The sequence below is a fragment of the Cyclopterus lumpus genome, chromosome 4 (assembly GCF_009769545.1).
Source record: "Cyclopterus lumpus isolate fCycLum1 chromosome 4, fCycLum1.pri, whole genome shotgun sequence".
Lineage (NCBI taxonomy): Eukaryota > Metazoa > Chordata > Actinopteri > Perciformes > Cyclopteridae > Cyclopterus > Cyclopterus lumpus.
Genome location: NC_046969.1, coordinates 23,750,726 through 23,770,703, shown reverse-complemented (window position 1 = coordinate 23,770,703; position 19,978 = coordinate 23,750,726). Strand labels below are relative to the sequence as shown.

Below are 19,978 nucleotides of genomic sequence, written 5' to 3'. Positions count from 1 at the left end.
TGGAAGAAGGCGTCGAGCGAGGCCGGAGGCTGGTGGTACAGCTGGCGAGGGCCAGGAGGGTAGTACCATGTCTGCAGCTCCGTCTTGAGCACAGGCTTCCCAGTGGGGTCCCTGGTGAAGAGGGCCTGGCTCACCCACCCGTGCTGCACCCTGGGAAGTGTGCTCTTCCAGCTCTCTGGGAGGAGCAGAACCTGTAACACATGCACATAAATATAGAAACCACGTTAACAAACAACACACCTTCCAACATCCAACATGTGTTTAGATTCTATCGGAGGACTGACATCGGCTGGGAGACGGGCAGATTCTGGAGCTGCAGGTCGTCTGCTCTGGGCCGGAGCAGGTGGAGCAGGTGGAGCAGGTGGAGCAGGTGGAGCAGGGGCCGCTGGTTCACTAGGAGCTACGCCATGATGTAAAAAAGAAAAACAACTCATTTAATGACTTTCCTTTGGGCCTCCTATTAAACACAATAAAGACTCAATAAACAGGATGGTGGGGTCATCACCTGAAGAAAGGGAGCGCTCATAATCAGCAGCTGCAACAACCAGCACCGCGTCGTCCTCTGAGGAGGAATCTGTAACAGAGAATCATCAGGACTGATCTGAACCACGAGAGACCGACAGAGCAGCGCTGGTCTACTGGTGGAAGACTACGTACCTATGATAACCCTACTCCTTTTAGTCTCCCTCTTCGAATGCCCAGAGGAAGATGAGGAGGCCCTGGAGGAGGAGGTGGCTAAGATGGTGACCGTGGAGGTTGGTGGAGCAGAAGGTGAAGAGCCTGCCTTCTTCTTCTGGTCCGTCTCCAGCACGTACCTCTTCAGGTGGTCCATGCTGGAGCCCACAGAGTGGATGCGGGTTCGCCTGAGCCACATCCTGTAGCTGTGGAGGGACAAAGCCTCGTTAGATGACAACAGGAAACGCCTCACAGTGACGGTTGGATCACGACTCGCTCGGTGACTCACCTCTGCACCACTGGATCCGCAGACTCATAAAAGGCCCGGTAGGTGAGTGCGGCGTGGTCACCGAAGCCCACCAGCCTGCTGTCCAGCGCTCCCTCGGAGGAGCTGTCAGAGGCCTTCCTCCGGGTTACCACCTCCATCAGGTCGGGGAACAGCTTGGCGTACCGCCACAGAGCGTCTTTGCTCAGCATCTGGGCGTCGGTGCTGCTGTCCCCCGACTCCCGCTCCTTACTGTGAGCCGCCACAATCATGACCAGGTAGCCGGTGTCGTTGCTGGCCAGCCAGTGGAAGGTCTGCCCTCTGTACTTGCCAAACTGGATCTCATGGCGACTGAGAACCAGCTTGTTGTCTGTGCAGTCCCCTCCACCAGCAGCGACCCGGTCCCTGGCATCCTGCGAGGTGGCCGGTTGGTTCTTAGGCCGCCCGGAACGACCGACCTCCTGCTGACGGGAGAAAGCCTGGGCCTCAGGAGAGGCTCTCAGCATCAGCTCATTGGACGCAGTCAAGTTAAAACTGGGTGCGTAATCCATCTGTTCATTTAAATAAAGCAGATATTAAACCAGTAAGCATACTGTGTAACATTTAATTAATGCACATTTTATTCTGTTAACTTTACTGTGTAACATTTAAAGAATGCACATTACTGTGTAATATTTAAATAATGCACATTTTACTCTGTTCAAATTAACAGAGTATTATTTTAAATGTAAAACATTTAAATAAAGCAGATATTGTTCAGTAAACCAGTAAAAAAAATGCACATTTTAAATAATGCACATTTTATTCCGTTAACTTAAAGAATGCAGCCGTGGTTTCAACCGTCCTCCGGTAGACGTAGCGTGCACAGTGTACCTGCCCCGGTTAACGTTCATACAGTTTAAGTGTTTGTTTACCGTTTTAGTTTTCTTTACCGGTATAGTTGTCGTTTTTTTTCTCCGTTATAATGCTGTCTCTCTCGTCCGGTAACCGTGAAGTCGCGTGTGTGGTTTCTTCTTTACCGCTAGTTGACTGCGCGCTGTCTCCGCTGAGAGTGAGCAGAGAGACTTCGCCTTGCGAGACGCCCCTCCCCCCCCCCCCCCCCCCCTGCAGCAGCCAATCAGTGCACTACCAGTTAGGGAGACTGTCCAATGAAAGTACTAGGACACAGAAATGTGATTTCTTCATATTTGGGTGAAACAGCGCCGCCGTGGCCGCTGTGGCCGCTGCCGGTACTGCGGCGGGGGCGCAGAGTGAGCACTGTCAAGAGGACAGTCTGCTGGAGCTCTGTGATTCAGATTGAACGTAAAAGTGTAAACATCTTCCCCACAGAGAATAATTAACCATATCCACAAAAACAATGTCATTTGTTTCATTTGTTTCATTTGTTTCATTTGTGTCATTTGTTTCATTTGATTACATTGTTTCATTTGTTTCAACTGTTTCATTTGTTTCATCTGGTTCATTTGTTTCATTTGTTCCATTTGTTTAATTTCCCATCCAATCAGAGGGCTCGCTCGTCCCATTTTCACAATCTGGAGCGTCCATCTTGGATCCTCGCCTCGCGGCGCACACTACTCTCCGCGACCTGAAAACCGTGACACGTGAGTCCCAAACCTTTCTACACTTTATCAATAACGTGCTTATTAACTGCTGTTGGATACGAGTGTCTAACGTAGCTGCGCTCATATAAGGGCTCTTGTTAGTGTGTGACAGTCCTGACTTAGTGACTTAGTTCGTCCGTTAATAACGAGACTCTATTAATTAAGACTCTGTGTTAACCAGCGGACGGTGTTGCTGTCTAAACCTGTTATTCACGTGGGTTCGTGTTATTAACTTGTTATTATATATTATTTATTAGATTATTATAATCATTTAATTATACATTATGGGTCATTATTGTGATTACTCATACAAACCAGGAGAAATGAACCCGTTTTATTCATATGTGTCTAAGTAAACAGTTCAGTAGAGTTGTAATGACCTTTGAGAGTTTTAAATAAATTGTCTGATGAAAATGATTTAATTACAAACTGATGTGAGTAACTAAAATACTGTAACTGTTCCTGTTTTATTCTAGATCTCAAGCTCCCAAAAAAATGACTATGTGTCACATGATCTTCATCATCATTTATTATTCTTTATGATCTTGAAGTATTTACTGCGAATGTTCCTCTTTATGTTTAGATGGAACATCCAACTTTCAGGAAGGGGCTGGTGGCCCCTAAGCCTGCATGTCCAGGCAAGTCCAGCCTAACTTATAGAGTTAATTCATCTTTGTTGAACACTGTTCATTTCCTGTACTCTTCTCTCTCTTCATGTCTCCACCTCAGCACCAAATCCTGGAGCTGGTGACTCTGCTGTCCGGGATGAGCCCACAGAAGAGGAACTGCTAGAGGACCAAACAGACCTGGTGCACCCTCCAGCTCTAGCGCAGTTGCCCGGTCCAGCCTTCCTTTCTCCCACACCCCCTGCAGCTGTTCGTGGTGCCGTAGAGGGGCAGTTGCCCAGTCCAGCCTTCCTCCCTTCTACACTGCATTCCAACAGTGCTGAGGTGAGTCTGTCTGTCACACATATGAGGCCTCAGGTGTCTCTGCCGCCCTCCAGAAGTGCCCTCGGGTATTAAGTTGTCCCGTATGTTTGTTTAATCAGTTGCTGCCTAAGTCCTGGCAGGCAGCTCTCTCTGCCGAGCAGCAGCAGTGGATCAGTCGGGTGCTGTTTACCAGGGACAGCTCGGGGAGGTCTCGCCTCATCAGCGACTTGAATCTCTGGTGGTCACCTCCCCAAACCCGGCCGGTCTACAGCCAGCCTCCCGCATCCCCCGATCTCTTCTTTGCATGTCGGCTGTTCCTCTGGATGCCACACCAGATTTGGCATCAACAGCTGACATGCCCCCAGCCTTTGTGCACTGGGTCCATGACAAAGGCTGGGTTGTACAGGACCATCCGGAGGGTCCTGGACATCGACGGCTGGTACCTCATGGCCACCGAGTACCTGGAGTGTCGTCGGTGTAAGAAGAAGGTCGGAGGGTGGTCGCAGGGCATCATCCGGCAGCTGGCCCCCCAGTACAGCTGCCAGTTCCCAGCTGTACTCACGTACAAGTAAGACATGAAATTAATATCTTTGCTGAACATCCAGTTTGATATTTCTGTGGTGACAAAGTTGGACAACGTGTTTGTGCTGTTGTTTTGCAGGCTGTCCTGTGACTTGAGGGTGGTTGTACAGCTGAGGTCTCGCACTCTGGGCAACAGTGCGAGTCGGCTGTACAACACCCTGCGCGAGCAGCACTCGGAGACCTGGATGCGGAGAGCGATCCAGTACCTCGGCGTGTGCGAGCAGTTCCTGGCCTTGTACTCGGCGAGGGGGCAGACACCACCACCACCACCCGAGATGCCCCCTGTACCAAAACCCGTGTGGCTGATGACGGTCTTCACCTACGATGTGCTGTCGCGGCTGGATGAGTACAAGGCCAGGATCACTTCCACCTTCGGGTCCATCTTAAAGATGGATTCCACTAAGAAGGCGAGTGGAGTCTTTTTTTCTTCCAGCTGCTTTGACACCTCGGATGTGTTTATGTTCTCACGTTAGCATTTCTCAACTCTTTCTCCAGGTGACGAAGAAGCTCGCTGGTGCCGCCTCTGACACGGCCACCTGCGTTACCAACGTCGGTAACGAGCATGGGCAGGTCCTCATGAGCGTCCTCACCTGCTCCGAGGGCGCCGGGGGCCTGTCCAGGATGGCGACCGGCTTAATGAGGCGGTACCGACTCGCCGGGGTACCCCCCCCCCAGCTCATGTACGTGGACCGCGACTGCTGCGACAGAGACGGCGTGTCGAAGACAGCTGACTTGTTCCAGGTGTGAAACCGACAGTGTTGATACTAAAACTGTATCGGTAATATAAAACAGGTACAGACTTTTAACCCACATTATATTTCTTCTCTCACAGGAGTGGGAGCAGCTCGTGGTGAGACTCAGCATCTGCCAGCTGATGCGACGCTTCGCATCAGGTGTCACCACTGAGGCCCACGAGCTGTACCCCACTTTCATGGGGCAGCTGTCTCGCTGCATCTTCGAGGTCGACCCTGAAGATGCCCGCCGTCTCACCGAGGCTAAGCGGTCCGAGCTGGAGGAGAAGCGTGGGATGGTTGGCCTGACTGACGCCGAGGTGATCGAGGAGATCTCCAAACGGGAATGGAGGCTCCACTGTCGGAGGAGGACACGTGGGGCAGAGGTGTCGACCCTCCTCATACAGGATCTCCTCGATACCTTCGGCGGACCAGCAGGACGCAACAGCCTGGACATCCCGTTGCTCGACGCTCTCTGCATGCAGGACATATGGAGTACGCAGAGGCCCCACATCAGCTGCATCCAGGACCCACCAGGGGTGCAGCTGTACACCCAGACCGGCAGGCTGACCAAGGGCGGAGTCATCCTGCCGGTTTATCGCTGCGCGAGGGGCTCCACATCGTTGGAGTCCTTCCACCTCCACCTCAACCGGTTCATCCCAGGTACTCGTGTCTCTTCGAACAGGTTGTGATCAAATAGATTTAGTTTTGACATTTTCATTTATTTATTTTTAAACCTGCTTCCTCAGGGACGCGAGCCAGCGGGATACATTTCCAGGCGTTCCTGGTCGATGGACTGGTGAGGTGGAACGAGGACCGCGCAACGGCGGCTTCACCGCCACCGGTTGCAGCTGAGGGTAAGGTGGGACGTCTGCACTCCTACAGTGGGCACCTCAAGCACGTCCTTAATCAGAAGAGCCAAAGGGTGCTTGGTCGTCAACTGGTTAAGGACTTCACCAAGCCTGCTGAGTACACGGGTAAGTGACGGGAAAAGCCCTTAGTCCAACATCACGACTGAGGAAGAGCAGCAGCTATTAAATACTTTGTGTGTTTACAGGAGAGCTCATCGGAGTCGAGTACCTGTACCAGCAGACTGGGAAAGTGCTAGAGGACGTCAGCTTGGACCCTGACACTTCGGACGAGGCTGCTGCTGCCATCGAGTCGCTGGCAGAAGAGGAGGATGAGGGTATCTGTGAAGATGTGGAGGACCCCACCATCTTCCAGACCGATACCCCATCCACCAGCGTAGCAGCAGCCCGGTCAGGTGATCCAGCTGACGTGCCGTCTGAGCCATCCGGTCCGGCCGCCCCCGACGCTTCTCCTGAGGCCCCTGAGGTTCCCCAGCAGCCCTCCTCAGACTCTGAGGTGAGATCACTGACTACAATAATGTGTAATAAGGATGATGGCATATCAACTATGAAGATGGCATATTTCACAGCAGTCTGTGCTAACTGGCTCAGTTTCTCCTCAGGAGAACATCCAGGTTCCTGACGGCCAGCCCGGGTACCAGCATGTCCTTAAGCTGGCCCAGGCCCTGGTGGAAGGAAGGAACCTTCAGGGGCTCCCTGACAGCAGGGTAGACAGACTCATCCTGCTCTGGAACCGCTTGCGAGAGCAGGACAAGCAGCGAGTGGTCTACCCTCCCAGATACCAGGAGAGACAACCTAAGGGGCGGTTCAAGGCACCGAAGGGGAAGAACACGACTTCCCAACGGTGAGACTCGTTACAAATGTGAATGTGTCCTCTCTTAAATATGTGCCGTATATTAACCCACGCTTTTCCTCTCCACGACATATTCAGCTGCTTTCTCGGACTGAACTCGGGCCCTGCAAACTGGCCCATTGCCAGTCGCCTGGTGGAGGCCATTTGCAGCCAGCTCTGCCAGCTCCATCCGGCGGCCACGAAGATCCGTGGGGTCACGAGGACTCGGTGGGCCCTCGTCCTCGCGGACTACGTGGCCATCCAGGGGGCAGTGCTGCACAACCCGAGGCTGATGGCTCAGACGGAGCTCCAGCTCTTCGAGCTCAAACAAAGGACCCTGATCCAGTGGTAAGAGTTCAACATGAGGCTGTTCTGATGTTTTATAACCTGTAGTGTGATTTATGGTTTGATGAAGAGTCTAAGAACATTCTGATTGTCTCCAGGTTTGCTCGGCGGCAGATGGGGAAAGGGAAGACTGTGCTGTCGCAGGGAACTGACGTTGGCGTCGTCCCTGCAGGAGCTGTTGCTGCCGAGCCTCTCCCTTCGGCTAAAGGGCTGTCCTATGTTCAGGTGGGACAAGGACAGCCCTTCCACGCTGAGGTCCCCCCGGATGAGCAGCCAGGACCCTCATCCGGGGGCCTCGCCCATCCTCCTCCTCCTCCTCCTCTTGCTCCTGCTGGTCAGCCTCCTCTTCCTGGGCCATCCATACCCCGGACCACAGCCTTCAGGAAGAGGAAGGCAGCCGAGGCTGCTGCTGCCGGCCAGGGGCCACAGCCCAGGGCCAAAACCCGCCGACCGACGACGCAGTTCACCTGCAGCAAGTGTGGCCGGCCCAAAAGGCTTGAAACTGGCCACACTCACCTTTATGGGGTCCACTACTGCGCGGCGGTCGGCGGGAAAACTGTGGAGGAGTGGAAGGAGGAGATGCGCGAAAAACATAAGGGGGGACCATGAGGGACATTTTTATTACTTTTGTTTTTATTTATTAATTATTTATTACTTATTTTTTTTCAATGTTTATTAGTTGATTTGTGTTATTCCTTTGTAATCATTTTTATTCATTTGTTATTACTCGTTTATTATTCATGTTTGTTATTGTCATTACTTTGTTACTATATAGTAATAAATACATTTTCCAATCTTCACTTTGTTTGAAGCTTTATTATTTCTTGGTGACGATGGAGGGGGGTGTGGGTGGGAGGGGCCTTCCGGGCGCCAGTAAAAGCCCCCCCTGTCTGCACAGAGGAATGAACCATGTCTGCCTTGATGGCGTTGCCGTAGAGGAGCAGTTGCCCGGTCCAGCCTTCCACATCGCCTGCCAACAGTGCTGAGGTGAGTCTGTCTGTCACATATAGGAGGCCTCAGGTATTGCCATTGTCAATTCCCAGTTCACTGCTTCTGTTGTGCTGTGAGGCACAAACACATAGATACACATGCAGTTTGACACAAGTCCAATTTTATTATATGTGCTATTGAAATAACACAACTAACCAATGTTCCTGGGGATTATTTAAGGGCAGACCTTCCAATTGGCCGCCCCTCTTCTCTTCTATTCACCACGGAGAAGAATTAACCATATCCGCGAATTTGCGAAACGCCATGCAGATGTGAAGCATCTTCTTTGCCCGTTGGCTGGAGTCGAACCGCCGACCTTCTGGATGGCTGCAAATCCCCCCCCCCCCTCTTCTCTTCTTACCCCCTCGGAGAAGAATGAGCCATTTTCGCAAAACGCCATGCTAATCTTCTCTGTATTGTTCCAATTTTAGTATATGTGCTATCGAAATAACACAACTTATCAATGTTCCTGGGGGGTATATAAGGGACGACCTTCCGGTTGGCCGTAAATCCCCCCCCTTCCCTTCTTTTCCCCACGGAGAAGAATTAACCATATCCACAAATTTGCGAAACGCTGTGCTAATCTTCTCTGTATTGTTCCAATTTTAGTATATGTGCTATCGAAATAACACAACTTAGCAATGTTCCTGGAGGGTATATAAGGGCTTCTACCCGGGAAAAGCCTCCAAGAGGGTACTGGAGCGCGGGGACCATGTGAAGGAGCCACTGGGAAAAACGTGAAGCATCAGGAGACCAGGACAGATGTGCATCTTCATACAGATGTGAAGCATGTTCTTTGCCCGTTGGCTGGAGTCGAACCGCAGACCTTCCGGTTGGCCGCAAATCCCCCTCCCTCTTCTCTTCTTACCCCCACGGAGAAGAATTAACCATATTCGCGAAACGCCATGCTAATCTTCTCTGTATTGTTCCAATTTTAGTATATGTGCTATCGAAATAACACAACTTACCAATGTTCCTGGGGGGTATATAAGGGCCGACCTTCCGGTTGGCCCCAAATTCACCCGCTCTTCTCTTCTTTTCCCCCACGGAGAAGAATTAACCATTTTCACGAAACGCCACGCTAATCTTCTCTGTATTGTTCCAATTTTAGTATATGTGCTATCGAAATAACACAACTTATCAATGTTCCTGGGGGGTATATAAGGGCCGACCTTCCGGTTGGCCGTAAATCCCGCCCCCTTCCCTTCTTTTCCCCACGGAGATGAATTAACCATATCCACGAATTTGCGAAACACTGTGCTAATCTTCTCTGTATTGTTCCAATTTTAGTATATGTGCTATCGAAATAACACAACTTAGCAATGTTCCTGGAGGGTATATAAGGGCTTCTACCCGGGAAAAGCCTCCAAGAGCGTACTGGAGCGCGGGGACCATGTGAAGGAGCCACTGGGAAAGACGTGAAGCATCAGGAGACCAGGACAGATGTGCATCTTCATACAGATGTGAAGCATGTTCTTCGCCCGTTGGCTGGAGTCGAACCGCAGACCTTCCGGTTGGCCGCAAATCCCCCCCCCCCTCTTCTCTTCTTACCCCCACGGAGAAGAATTAACCATTTCCGCGAAACGCCATGCTAATCTTTTCTGTATTGTTCCAATTTTAGTATATGTGCTATCGAAATAACACAACTTACCAATGTTCCTGGGGGGTATATAAGGGCCGACCTTCCGGTTGGCCGCAAATCCCCCCCCTCTTCTCTTATCCCCACGGAGATGAATGAACCATTTCCGCGAAACGCCATGCTAATCTTCTCTGTATTGTTCCAATTTTATTATATGTGCTATCGAAATAACACAACTTAGCAATGTTCCTGGAGGGTATATAAGGGCTTCTACCCGGGAAAAGCCTGCAAGAGGGTACTGGAGCGCGGGGACCATGTGAAGGAGCCACTGGGAAAGACGTGAAGCATCAGGAGACCAGGACAGATGTGCATCTTCATACAGATGTGAAACATCTTCTTTGCTCGTTGGCTGGAGTCGAACCGCCGAGGGTTAGACCTTCCGGTTGGCGGCAAATCCCCCCCCCCCCCCCCCCCCCCCTATACTCTTATCCCCACGGATATGAATGAACCATTTCCGCGAAACGCCATGCTAATCTTCTCTGCATTGTTCCAATTTTAGTATATGTGCTATTGTAATAACACAACTAACCAATGTTCCTGGGGATTATTTAAGGGCTTCTATCCGGGAAAAGCCTCATAGAGGGTACTGGAGCGTGGGCACCACGTGAAGGAGCCACTAGGTAAGACGTGAAGCCAATCATCATATGGTGATTTTGAATCTCAAGTTCCTTCAAAATGACTGGAAAGGCAGTCTTATCCTTGGAAGCAAGTTTATTTAAGGTCTAGGTTGAAGAATGTCCTCCCTGGGTGAGTAGATGACTTTTTGAAGAATGCTACCGAGGTCCAGAATATCTCCCAGTCTGCTTGCAACCGTTGGTCTGCTAGCCTCTAGCTGAACATAGCTCTTGTTTATGGAATCTCTATTAATTTTCTCATTAATAACAAAGACAAAGGGACACATTTGATCAACAGTGTCATTTATATAAGAATATGTACAGTCGGAGAGAATAAAGGCCATCAGTCATCAGTACATGAGGCAATGACACAGAAGTGAAAGCTTGAGATTAACAACAGCTTTCTATCCTTAATAGTTAAGATGGAAAAAGATTCATTTAGATGTTACATAATTCAGCGAACTTTTACGTAAACCTTGAAGGGGTGTGGTAAGCGTGTAAGTCCAGTTAATCCTTCTGCTCTCAACTCTACTCCATCAGGAACAGAAAAAGAGAACTTCTGTAGTAAACCGACCAAAAACAGGAACAGCTCCATCTTGGCCAGGCCTTCACCGAGACACGCACGTTTCCCTGAAGAGTCCACAAACACATGAAGGTGTAAGGTAATTCTGGTTCCGGTTATACTTAAGATATAGGTGAATGTGGTTTACCTGCAGAGAAAGGCAGGAAAGCTTCTCTCTTCACAAACTTTCCCTGAGCATCTAGGAAGTGTCCGGGGTTGAAGGTGTCTGGAGTCTCCCATTCGGTCTTGTCAAACAGCACAGAGGTTAGGTTGGGCATCAAGGACGTACCCTAGAAAACAACATCCATAGGTTAGAACCAAGCCATTCTTCAACCGCAACACATTTTTCATTCCTCAAAATTCCTGTTCAGATTTCAAATTTGGACTGTGTGCTAAATTCACCTTGGGTATGAAGTAGCCACCCAGTGTTGTGTCCCTGGCAGCCATTCTGGGTCCATTGAGAGGAACAATGTTTCCCATCCTCTGGATCTCGTGGATGACGGCATTAGTGTAAGGCAGGTTGGGTCTATCTTCCATAGTTGGCAGTCGCGTCTGTCCGATTACTTTGTCTATTTCTGCCTGGACATTGTCTAGAAAACATGAAAATCTAAGGAATTGCACTTGTAGCAACCGGATGACCTTAATGACATTTCAATGTCTTAATACAGGGGTGGCCCAACATTTTTAGATTGTATGCCATTTACAGAAAAACATGCCAATTAATCACAGGCCAATCAATCGTAAATGAATAATTTTCAACCAGTTATACTGCAAACAAATCTGTTTCTACTCTAAAATGTATTTACTATCAAAATTAAGACGCAACATTACTTAACAGTAATTAAGACATTAACAGTTTAATGTCTGACATTAAAGCAGTAGTTTATTGGTGTGTTCACGTATTACAAAAAGTATTTATTCACTTATTCCACTTATAGATATTTAAGATTATGATGTAAATGTCAGATGTAAAGCTGTCAGTCCAATATTAAGATATAACAAACAGAACAGGCAGAAATGGTAAATTATTGGTATCTGTGCAAGAGCATAAATGTACCTAAGTACAGCTCCACAGAGCCATGAGCAAAGCTGGAGCTCGTTTAGACTTTATTTTCACTGTAGAGCCTAGCATGTCACCTACCCTGAATATCAGGGGTTTTTATGAGGAAAACCAAAGCCCAGAGCAAAGTGGTGGAGGTTGTCTCCGTTCCAGCCAGGAAGAGATCCCCAGAGCATAGAGCCAGATTGAACTCAGTGAAGCCCAGAACAGACTCATGATGCTATTCAGGAACACAGAGAAGATCCAGTAGTGAGTGGCTGGTAAAATGACAGGAGAGGTGACACAGTTCTGAACACTGCAGTTGTTCACTTACATTCGCCATTTCAATAATGAAGGCGTCAATGTAGTCCCGTGGATCGCTGTGGTCCAGGTCCTTCTTGTGGCTCTCTACCTCCTGACTGATGAATTCCAGGATGGCGTTGTAGTGGCTGAACATTGTGTTGTGAGGACCCGGCAAGTGCTTCATCACTCCAGGGAATGCTTGATACAGCTACTCAGAAGAAACAGTTGATCACCTTTCATCACCATCTACTTTTTATGATTGTGACCACTTTAGCTAGACTTACCGTACCCCATGCAGAGCCCTCCAGGCGGATAGCTTCAGACAAATACTTTAGCATGATCTGGAAGTTGTGGTCGCTGTAGTCAAACCGTTTCCCCATCACCAGCTGGCAAATGATGTTGGACACAGCGTTGTTGAAGAGGCTTGCGGGGTTGAAAGGTTCACCTGGAGGAGAGGAACCTATGGTTCAGATAATGCTGTCCTACTTGAAGAGCTGCTGATGATGACCGTATTGTTCACATTGCCTTTCTCCTTCTCCATCTCCTCCTGCAGGTGTCGGATCTCCTCACAGATACTCTGCTCCATGTTTTTTTTGCCGAGGCCGAAGTTACGTAAGGTAGACAAGGCAAAGCGTCGCTGTCTCTTCCAAGTTTCACCGTTGCTCATGAACAGACCGCCTAGAAACAAGCATGCAGAGGAGAAGGGGTTAATGGCTCAGGGGAACTAATTTCTGCACATCAGCAACAAGTTCTCATCCGAACTCGTCACCTACCGACGCTTTGTCAGGACCCCTCTTAGTCACTTTCTAACACACTCTGTAGACCAGCGTTTCAAACTACGGTAATTTACAGAAAACACTTGTTTAGGTTTAACAAAACCTCATTAGAAAGAAAACATCATGGCTGGGCTCAAAATAACTACGGAAACTAAGTAAAATGTAAATAATGTAATACGGAAAACGTGTCCTAATATAACTCAACACCAGTCTTTAAAATCATGTTTATTTGACCCATGCACCCGTCATTAGTTGTTTTTTTTAGGTCCTTGTCTCTCGGTTCAGAGTCCTCCCTCCCTGTGTGTCGCCCTCCTGTGTAATTGCAAGCCCCGCCCTCATTGTTTCCACCTGTGTCTCGTTCCCCTGTGTATTTAGTCTGTGTCTACTCTTTGTTCAGTTTGTCTCTTAACGTCCATGAGCTTACCAGAGCTTTACCCCTGTGTGCCTCCCCGTGCTTTGACCTGTTTCTGTCCACCCCTGACTCTTTCCCTGCCGATTCGGATACCCCTGCCTGCCTCTCTGATTACCTGTGTACCGAACCCTGCCCGAAGTAAAGACTTTGTTTTTTGAACCTGACTACCTCGTCTCGAGTCTGCCTTTGAGTCCTGCCCCCGTGGCTCCCAGCCTCCCTAACAGGTTTACAATGTCGTTACTTGAAAGATCAGTGTGTTAAAGGGTGACCTGTGCGTGAGTATGCAGAGGGGCGTAACGGAAGGGTTGGTATTTGACACCAGAACAGGAAAAGATTAGACAAGAGAACGGGAGAGATTTGTTCACCTGTGTCTCCTAAGTAAAACCTGTTGGCGATTTCATCCTTTGGTCGGTCCAAGAAGTTGTCGGCTTGCGTCACTATGGCTTCCCTCACCATCTTGTACCCGGACACAAACACCATCTTTTCACCGCCGAGGCGGACGCTGAACACCTTTCCATAGACGTCAGCCAGCTGCGGACAATGAATTATAGAAAGAAACTATGATGCACCAGAAACACACTACGTCAGCATATAAAATTTTAAAAAAACTCAACCTGCCATTGTCTCCAAAAAAATTCACATAAAAAAAAATAAAAATGCATGTATGTATCCGACTTTACCTTGGTAAAATAAATGTGTGGATGTTGACTGTCCACACTGAAGAAATTCCCCACAAGGGGAAGAGCCAACGGACCTGGAGGATAATTTTGAGGATTCCTGTGTTTGAGGAAGTCTGCTATTAAGATAAAAATAAATATAAACACGAAAAACCCCATGAGGTAAAAACTCGTAAAAACATTATACAGCCACATAGCTAGAGAGTTGAACCAGCAGCAGGAGGACAGTCTGAGCTTCTGAAGACTATGTCGTTCCCTTTTTAAAACACCTGTATTACGACACCTGCTCATATAAGCCTTTTTGGTCCACACACCCAGTGGTTACACATCGTAATGACACTACAGGACGACTTCCGCAGTCATTGATTCAGTCTACACACACAGCTACTTTTTCTTTGTCAAACAACATCTCTGTCATCGAACAAATTATGAGTAACTAAGTAATTATCAAATAAAATCCTGTCCAGTAATATGATGGCAATAAAGTGCAAAACCTCCACTGTCTTTCCTCCCTCCTACCTCTGATATGTCATAGTGTAATCTGAGTCAAGCCATAAATACAAAGTGCAGTGGGACTAAAAGTCAAGTTCTAACTGAACTGAGCTGATTGTGTGCCCATCAAAGTGGAAAAAGGTCGGATCCCTTCGGTGCACAGCTATAGACTGGTCTCTTATGTTTGCCAATTTGAAAGATAGGAGCACAAATTCATTACAAAATGTACAATACATTGCAACTAGTGTGATTGTGTTGTGCTTTTGATGTTCACTGCTTCTGCCTCCGTGTGCTCGTCTTCTCCAAATCTTCATTATACAATTTACGTGAAAGGCCAACTCTTGGATTCAACTACAAACATGTATTGACTTAAGAACAGAGTAAAACATCCTTCATACAGACTTTTAAACATTATTTTACAAGTTTTGTGCAAGAGGTTATGATTTGTTATTAACACAATAAATGATGAAGTGATGACAGTCACCTCCAATTAATGGCAAAATCAGAGGATTTTATGGTATTTGGTTTAATTGTTGTACCTGTAGGCATGGCTTTAGATGAAGATACAAGATCATGTGTTCAACAGAAAACATTTTTTATCTACTCGTAAGAAATTCAAAAAGGCTAATCCTAATTGTGTTGCATTCATACATTGCATTGTACTAGTGAGCATGCAAAAGGAAAGGGGGAACAGATATGCATCTTGGCATGTAATAATAATAATGTAATAAAAGTGAGGCTGGGCTGTGAAGGAAATCATGCTGAACTAATGTGTAGCTAATACAAAAGACATCATGGCGGCTATATGACGACCTAATACATCACATGATCTCCTGTTGCTCCACAATGATAAAAGATCTACTCAGTATCAGCTCAGTATATTATACAACACTTAATGGTTAACATTTTTATGAACGTTATAAGTTAATTAAGCAGATAACAGCTTGTCAAACCATTGAGAGATCAATACTGTATCAGTTCAAGTATTTTGCACAGCGATATGTATTTTTTGATTTAGTATAAATGTCTAAATTCATAAAGGTGAGAAAGTGTTTGAAAAGTTTGAAACTGTCGCAGCAAACTTTTCAATGTTCAAGTTAACAGGCTGTTTATCTATTTTATTTTCTTGGTATTTATTTTCTTATTTTCCCGCACCTATCGGACAAAGACACACAGGCTCTCTTTGTGTTCATTTTGAGTCTCTTTGTGGTCATTTTGAGTCTCTTTGTGGTTGTTTTGTGCTTCTTTGTGGTCATTTTCAGTCTTTGTGTTCATTTTGAGTCTCTTTGTGGTTGTTTTGTGCTTTTTTGTGGTATTTTTGAGTCTCGTTGTGGTAATTTTGAGTCTTTGTAGTTGTTTTGTGCTTCTTTGTGGTCATTTTGAGTCTCGTGGTTGTTTTGAGTCTCTTTGTGGTTGTTTTGTGCTTCTTTGTGGTCATTTTGAGTCTTGTTGTGGTTGTTTTGTATCTCTTTGTGGTTGTTTTGTATCTCGTTGTGGTCATTTTTAGTCTCTTTGGGGTAGTTTTGTATCTCTTTGTGAATCTCCACAGACATGGGGATCTTTTTAATTTTTTTTTTAATTAATTGATTTTGGGTGGGTGGGAATGGTCAAATATTATTTTAAAAAAACTAGTTTTCAATGTGAGTCGTATATGTGATCTTTGATTGTGTTGTCTCAGAGAGATCGTGTGGACAGTGTGGCTGATGGTTTGAGTAACGGTGGGAGCAAATCAGCGAGGCTCAGCCAGGATCCTGAACTCGTTGGGGGAATAGGTGAAGCCCAGCACACCCTCCAAGCTGGGCATTTCTCCAGGAACAGGAGAGAAGGTGAAGCGTTGGAGGAAAGACGTAAAGAGAAGGAACAGCTCCATCCTGGCCAGGTGCTCCCCTAAACACACACGTTTACCTGAGGGGAAACAGTTGACAGCAGCTCAAGGTTAAAACCGCTAAACCACGTCTTACTACTATCACCGTTATCTTTTTGTTTTGCTTGCTTGTGAATAAAGTCCTTGGCTGGATTAAATCTGCTGTGTGAGCGTTTGTTTGGGTCTACCAACTACACCATATCATAACAATTTGCTCAAAATTATGTAATATTGATCCCCTAATTATGCCACTACCCCCACGTCCCCCCCATATGTGGGGGAAGGGTGTCCATAAAGATTTATGTTGGCGCTGGTTTTAATGGTAGCATTTCCTAAGAGCTAAATAGAAATAGAGAGTCCTAAAACCTGGAAACATTACTATATTTGCACTTCAGGTTCCCTTGTCTCAAAGTCGATGGTTATTTAAATGGGTTTTTGGTTAGAGGCTCGAAATAAGGTATGTGGTTAACGCTAGCTTAATTAAGAAATGTTAAGCTCTTGAATTTTTTCGTGTTTTAAAAAAGTTGGTTGCTAACGAGTGGCTAAATTAGACCACTGAATGTCATCACACCAACTAGTTTGCCTTCACAGCCTCATTGTTGGTACTGCGGTGTCATGTCTTTACAGCTTTTTACTGATTATCTTGCTGAACAAAACGTGTAAGTATAATAAAACGTGTGTGTTGCCACAGAGCTCATTTTGAGCAATCATCCAAAAGCCAATGGGAAAAGAATCCCGTTGGCTTTTTGTGCAATACTAACTTTAGGGTTAGCCTACAAAAATATGTCATCCCTGCAGTATAATCGAGCAAACCTGCTGAAAACGGCAGGAAGGACTCTCTTCTGCGGAACTGGCCCTCTGAATCCAAGAAATGCTCGGGATTGAAGATATCTGGAGTCGCCCACTCCTTCGTATCAACCAGCACAGATGCAAGAATGGTATTTACAGTTGTGCCCTGGAAAAATAATCATGAGATGTTGATATCAGTCATGTACAAATAACTTGTGCATTTCACAGCTTGTCATTCATATCTGAATGGGCCTGGTAAATAGTCATTTACTTTGGGTATTAAGTATCCTCCCAGTATAGAGTCTTTACTGGCCATTTTGGGGAATCCTATGGGAACGATATTTCCGATCCTTTGAGTCTCATGGATGACGGCGTCGGTGTAGGGGAGGTTGGGTCTGTCGGCCACGGTGGGCTGACGAGACTGTCCGACCACTCCGTCTATCTCTGCCTGGACTTTCTCTGAGTAAGGAAGCAGAGCCCCTGGACATAAATATGCAACTTGGGAAAACACACTTGTGCTCACTGTGATTATTAGGATACCGACCCTGTATCTCTGGGTAGTGCATCATGTAGACGAGGGCCCACCGTAAAGTGGTGGCAACTGATTCGGTACCAGCCTCAATCAGGTCCAGAATGCAAACCTGCAGCGTTTCGAGGTTGAAGCCGGCCTGGGGATCCTTCTTTTTCTGGGAAAAGTTTCATCAACATCGTACGTTGGGCTGCGCTGTCAAATGCTATTATTTCAGCTATGTTTACTTTGCCCGTAAATCATGAAGAATGTGTTGACATTACCAGCGCCATCTTAGCGTGACTCATTGAAACTCTTGGTTCATCATAACCGCAAAACAACTGATGGTGTATGAAGACATTTGTGATTCTGTGATTCATGTCTTGAAGGAGGGGGATTTTGCATTGTGGAACGTAAAGGATCCCAGGGAGCTTCACCAGAAATTGTGTAACTATCTTATACCTTCTCCATCTCTGCCAGGTATACGTCGATAAAGTCCCGAGGGTCATCGGGGTTCCACTCCTCCTGGTGCTTCTCGACCTCCTTTTTCAGGAAAGTCATGATCTTCTGGTAGTTGCCGAGGACAGTCTGGTGAGGTCCCGGCAGGTGCTTCAGCAAGCCGGGGAAGGCGTTATACAGCTGTAGACGGGGGACGAACTCTCAGATTAAGTTACAGACCAACAGTTTGTTTTGTGATCACAACGTGATAGTTGAGACAAATCGGGGGAGTTACCTGACTCAGAGGAGAGCCGGCGAACACAATGGCCTCATTGTCCAGCTCCAGAACCCTTCGAAAGGTTTGATCACTGTATTCAAAGCGATGTCCAAAGAGCACGGACGAGATGATGTTACTCACTGCGGTCGTTATGATGTAGTGGGGGTTGAATGCTCTGCCTGGAAAATACGACGAATGCAATTCTAGTGATGGTGAAACAATATTTGGATGTAAACCCTGTGCACCAGCGGATGAATCGCTACTTGCCTTGTTCCTCTTTGAAAGCGTCACAGAGGAAATTGGTTTCCACTTCGATGTATTTTTCCAACGACTTCTGGCCCTCCCCGAAGTGACGCAGGTGATTGGTGGCAAACCTCCTCTGCTGCTTCCAAAGGTAACCGTTGCTCAAACCTATGCCTGTGGGAATATTGAACAGGTTTTAGATATCTGTAACTGCTGAGCACCTATTGTCCCCTATGGATATGTATGGTGCCATGGGGGAGTCAAAAGTCAAAATTCTACAAAGTCAATATTTGTCTAAAGAGTTAGCTGGCCGAGCTATATGTTATATCCTTCAACACAGTCACTCTCGCTTGTCATTACTCACCAATCCCCTTGAAGACTTCGTGGAAGAGGGGGACAACAGGTCGATCGACAAAGCTGTCCAGCTGGCGAACGAGAGCCTCTTTGACCATCTTGTGGCCCGAAATGAACACTATCCTCTCGCTGCCTTTCCTCAAGCTGAACACTGGGCCGTACTTCTGAGCGAGCTGCGTTTCGAAAAACAAACACACAAACTCTTTTTCAAGAGAGGGATCGTCTCAAAGAGACTTTTGCATTCGTTCAATATGTTAACTTTATGCTTTTCGTCAGGTGACATGCTTAAAGACGATTGCGTAAACACTTCATGGGAACGTCACGCTGCCACCACTGCTGGAAAAGGTTGGAGAGAAACTAATTAGCGCTTCTTTTTAAATGCGTTGACGTGCAGTTTCTCACTAATTATTTGTCATGTGTTAAGCTTTTTTTCCTCCCAAATTGTTTCATGTTATTTTGAAAGCACACATATTTAAGTCCTGACTTTAACCTTTATTCGCTGCTCTAAAGAAGTGTTGTGTGGTTTAGTTTACTGCCTTACAGTCGGATTAAATGAATAATAAGGGATATCAGACTAGAAAACACTTTTGAGATGCGAACGTATGGTGTTATTTATTGTTATTCCCCTCGGACATCAAAGATCAACCCTCTCCCTTTGGAAATAAAGTGGTACAGTGCGACCTCACCTTCTCCAATGTTTTGAAGTCCACTCCTGTGAAGACATTTCCTAGAAACGGCACCGCCCAGGGTCCAGGGGGAAAGCTGTGCTGCCTCCAGTTTCTGACCACATCTATCAGAAGTAACAGTGTAAGACTGAACAACAGCCAGCCAGTAAAATCCATAAAATCAAAAAGTGCTTCAAAAATCATGATGAATATGTTTTTTTTTAAAAAGGCCTCCCTGTAAAATCAGTACGCTTCCACAAGTGAGACGGTGGTGCGTCTCATGTTCATCTGAGTGAGGAAGGGCAGGAAGCTGGGAGCCCCAAACAGGAACATGTTATGCAACACTTTTGACCTCTGAACCTTTGACGTGAAAAACAAGCCTGGAGCTTGAGCTCTTCCAGACAGTTTCATGTGCACTCCTTATCATTTTGATTTAAAAAGAAAATGGTCAGTAATAAGGCAAAAATACATTATACAGATTGGACTTGCACACTGGATGTGTTATGC

At 46.8% G+C, this 19,978-nt stretch overlaps 2 protein-coding genes and 6 pseudogenes across 2 annotated transcripts; all 8 read right to left on the bottom strand.

Annotated features, from left to right (window-relative positions):
- Positions 1 to 8,214: 8,214 nt before the first annotated feature.
- Positions 8,215 to 8,273, bottom strand: LOC117730205 (annotated as a pseudogene).
- An 85-nt stretch (positions 8,274 to 8,358) lies between these two features.
- Positions 8,359 to 8,451, bottom strand: LOC117730207 (annotated as a pseudogene).
- Positions 8,452 to 8,721: 270 nt separating this feature from the next.
- Positions 8,722 to 8,780, bottom strand: LOC117730204 (annotated as a pseudogene).
- Positions 8,781 to 8,894: 114 nt separating this feature from the next.
- Positions 8,895 to 8,953, bottom strand: LOC117730210 (annotated as a pseudogene).
- A 451-nt stretch (positions 8,954 to 9,404) lies between these two features.
- LOC117730208 lies at positions 9,405 to 9,463 on the bottom strand (annotated as a pseudogene).
- Positions 9,464 to 9,573: 110 nt separating this feature from the next.
- On the bottom strand, positions 9,574 to 9,632 carry LOC117730203 (annotated as a pseudogene).
- An 894-nt stretch (positions 9,633 to 10,526) lies between these two features.
- LOC117729248 (cytochrome P450 2J6-like) lies at positions 10,527 to 14,036 on the bottom strand. Its single transcript, XM_034530148.1, has 9 exons — positions 13,845 to 14,036; positions 13,530 to 13,695; positions 12,502 to 12,654; positions 12,261 to 12,421; positions 12,008 to 12,184; positions 11,776 to 11,914; positions 11,037 to 11,224; positions 10,783 to 10,924; positions 10,527 to 10,702 (listed from the first exon to the last, which is right to left on the bottom strand). The coding sequence occupies exons 1-9, from the start codon at positions 14,034 to 14,036 to the stop codon at positions 10,527 to 10,529; spliced, it is 1,494 nt and encodes a 497-aa protein (XP_034386039.1).
- Positions 14,037 to 16,062: 2,026 nt separating this feature from the next.
- On the bottom strand, positions 16,063 to 19,675 carry LOC117729247 (cytochrome P450 2J2-like). Its single transcript, XM_034530146.1, has 9 exons — positions 19,493 to 19,675; positions 18,817 to 18,979; positions 18,473 to 18,626; positions 18,228 to 18,384; positions 17,957 to 18,133; positions 17,531 to 17,672; positions 17,258 to 17,445; positions 17,011 to 17,152; positions 16,063 to 16,238 (listed from the first exon to the last, which is right to left on the bottom strand). Exons 1-9 carry the CDS (start codon positions 19,673 to 19,675, stop codon positions 16,063 to 16,065), a joined length of 1,482 nt encoding a protein of 493 aa, XP_034386037.1.
- Between the last annotated feature and the right edge of the window lie 303 nt (positions 19,676 to 19,978).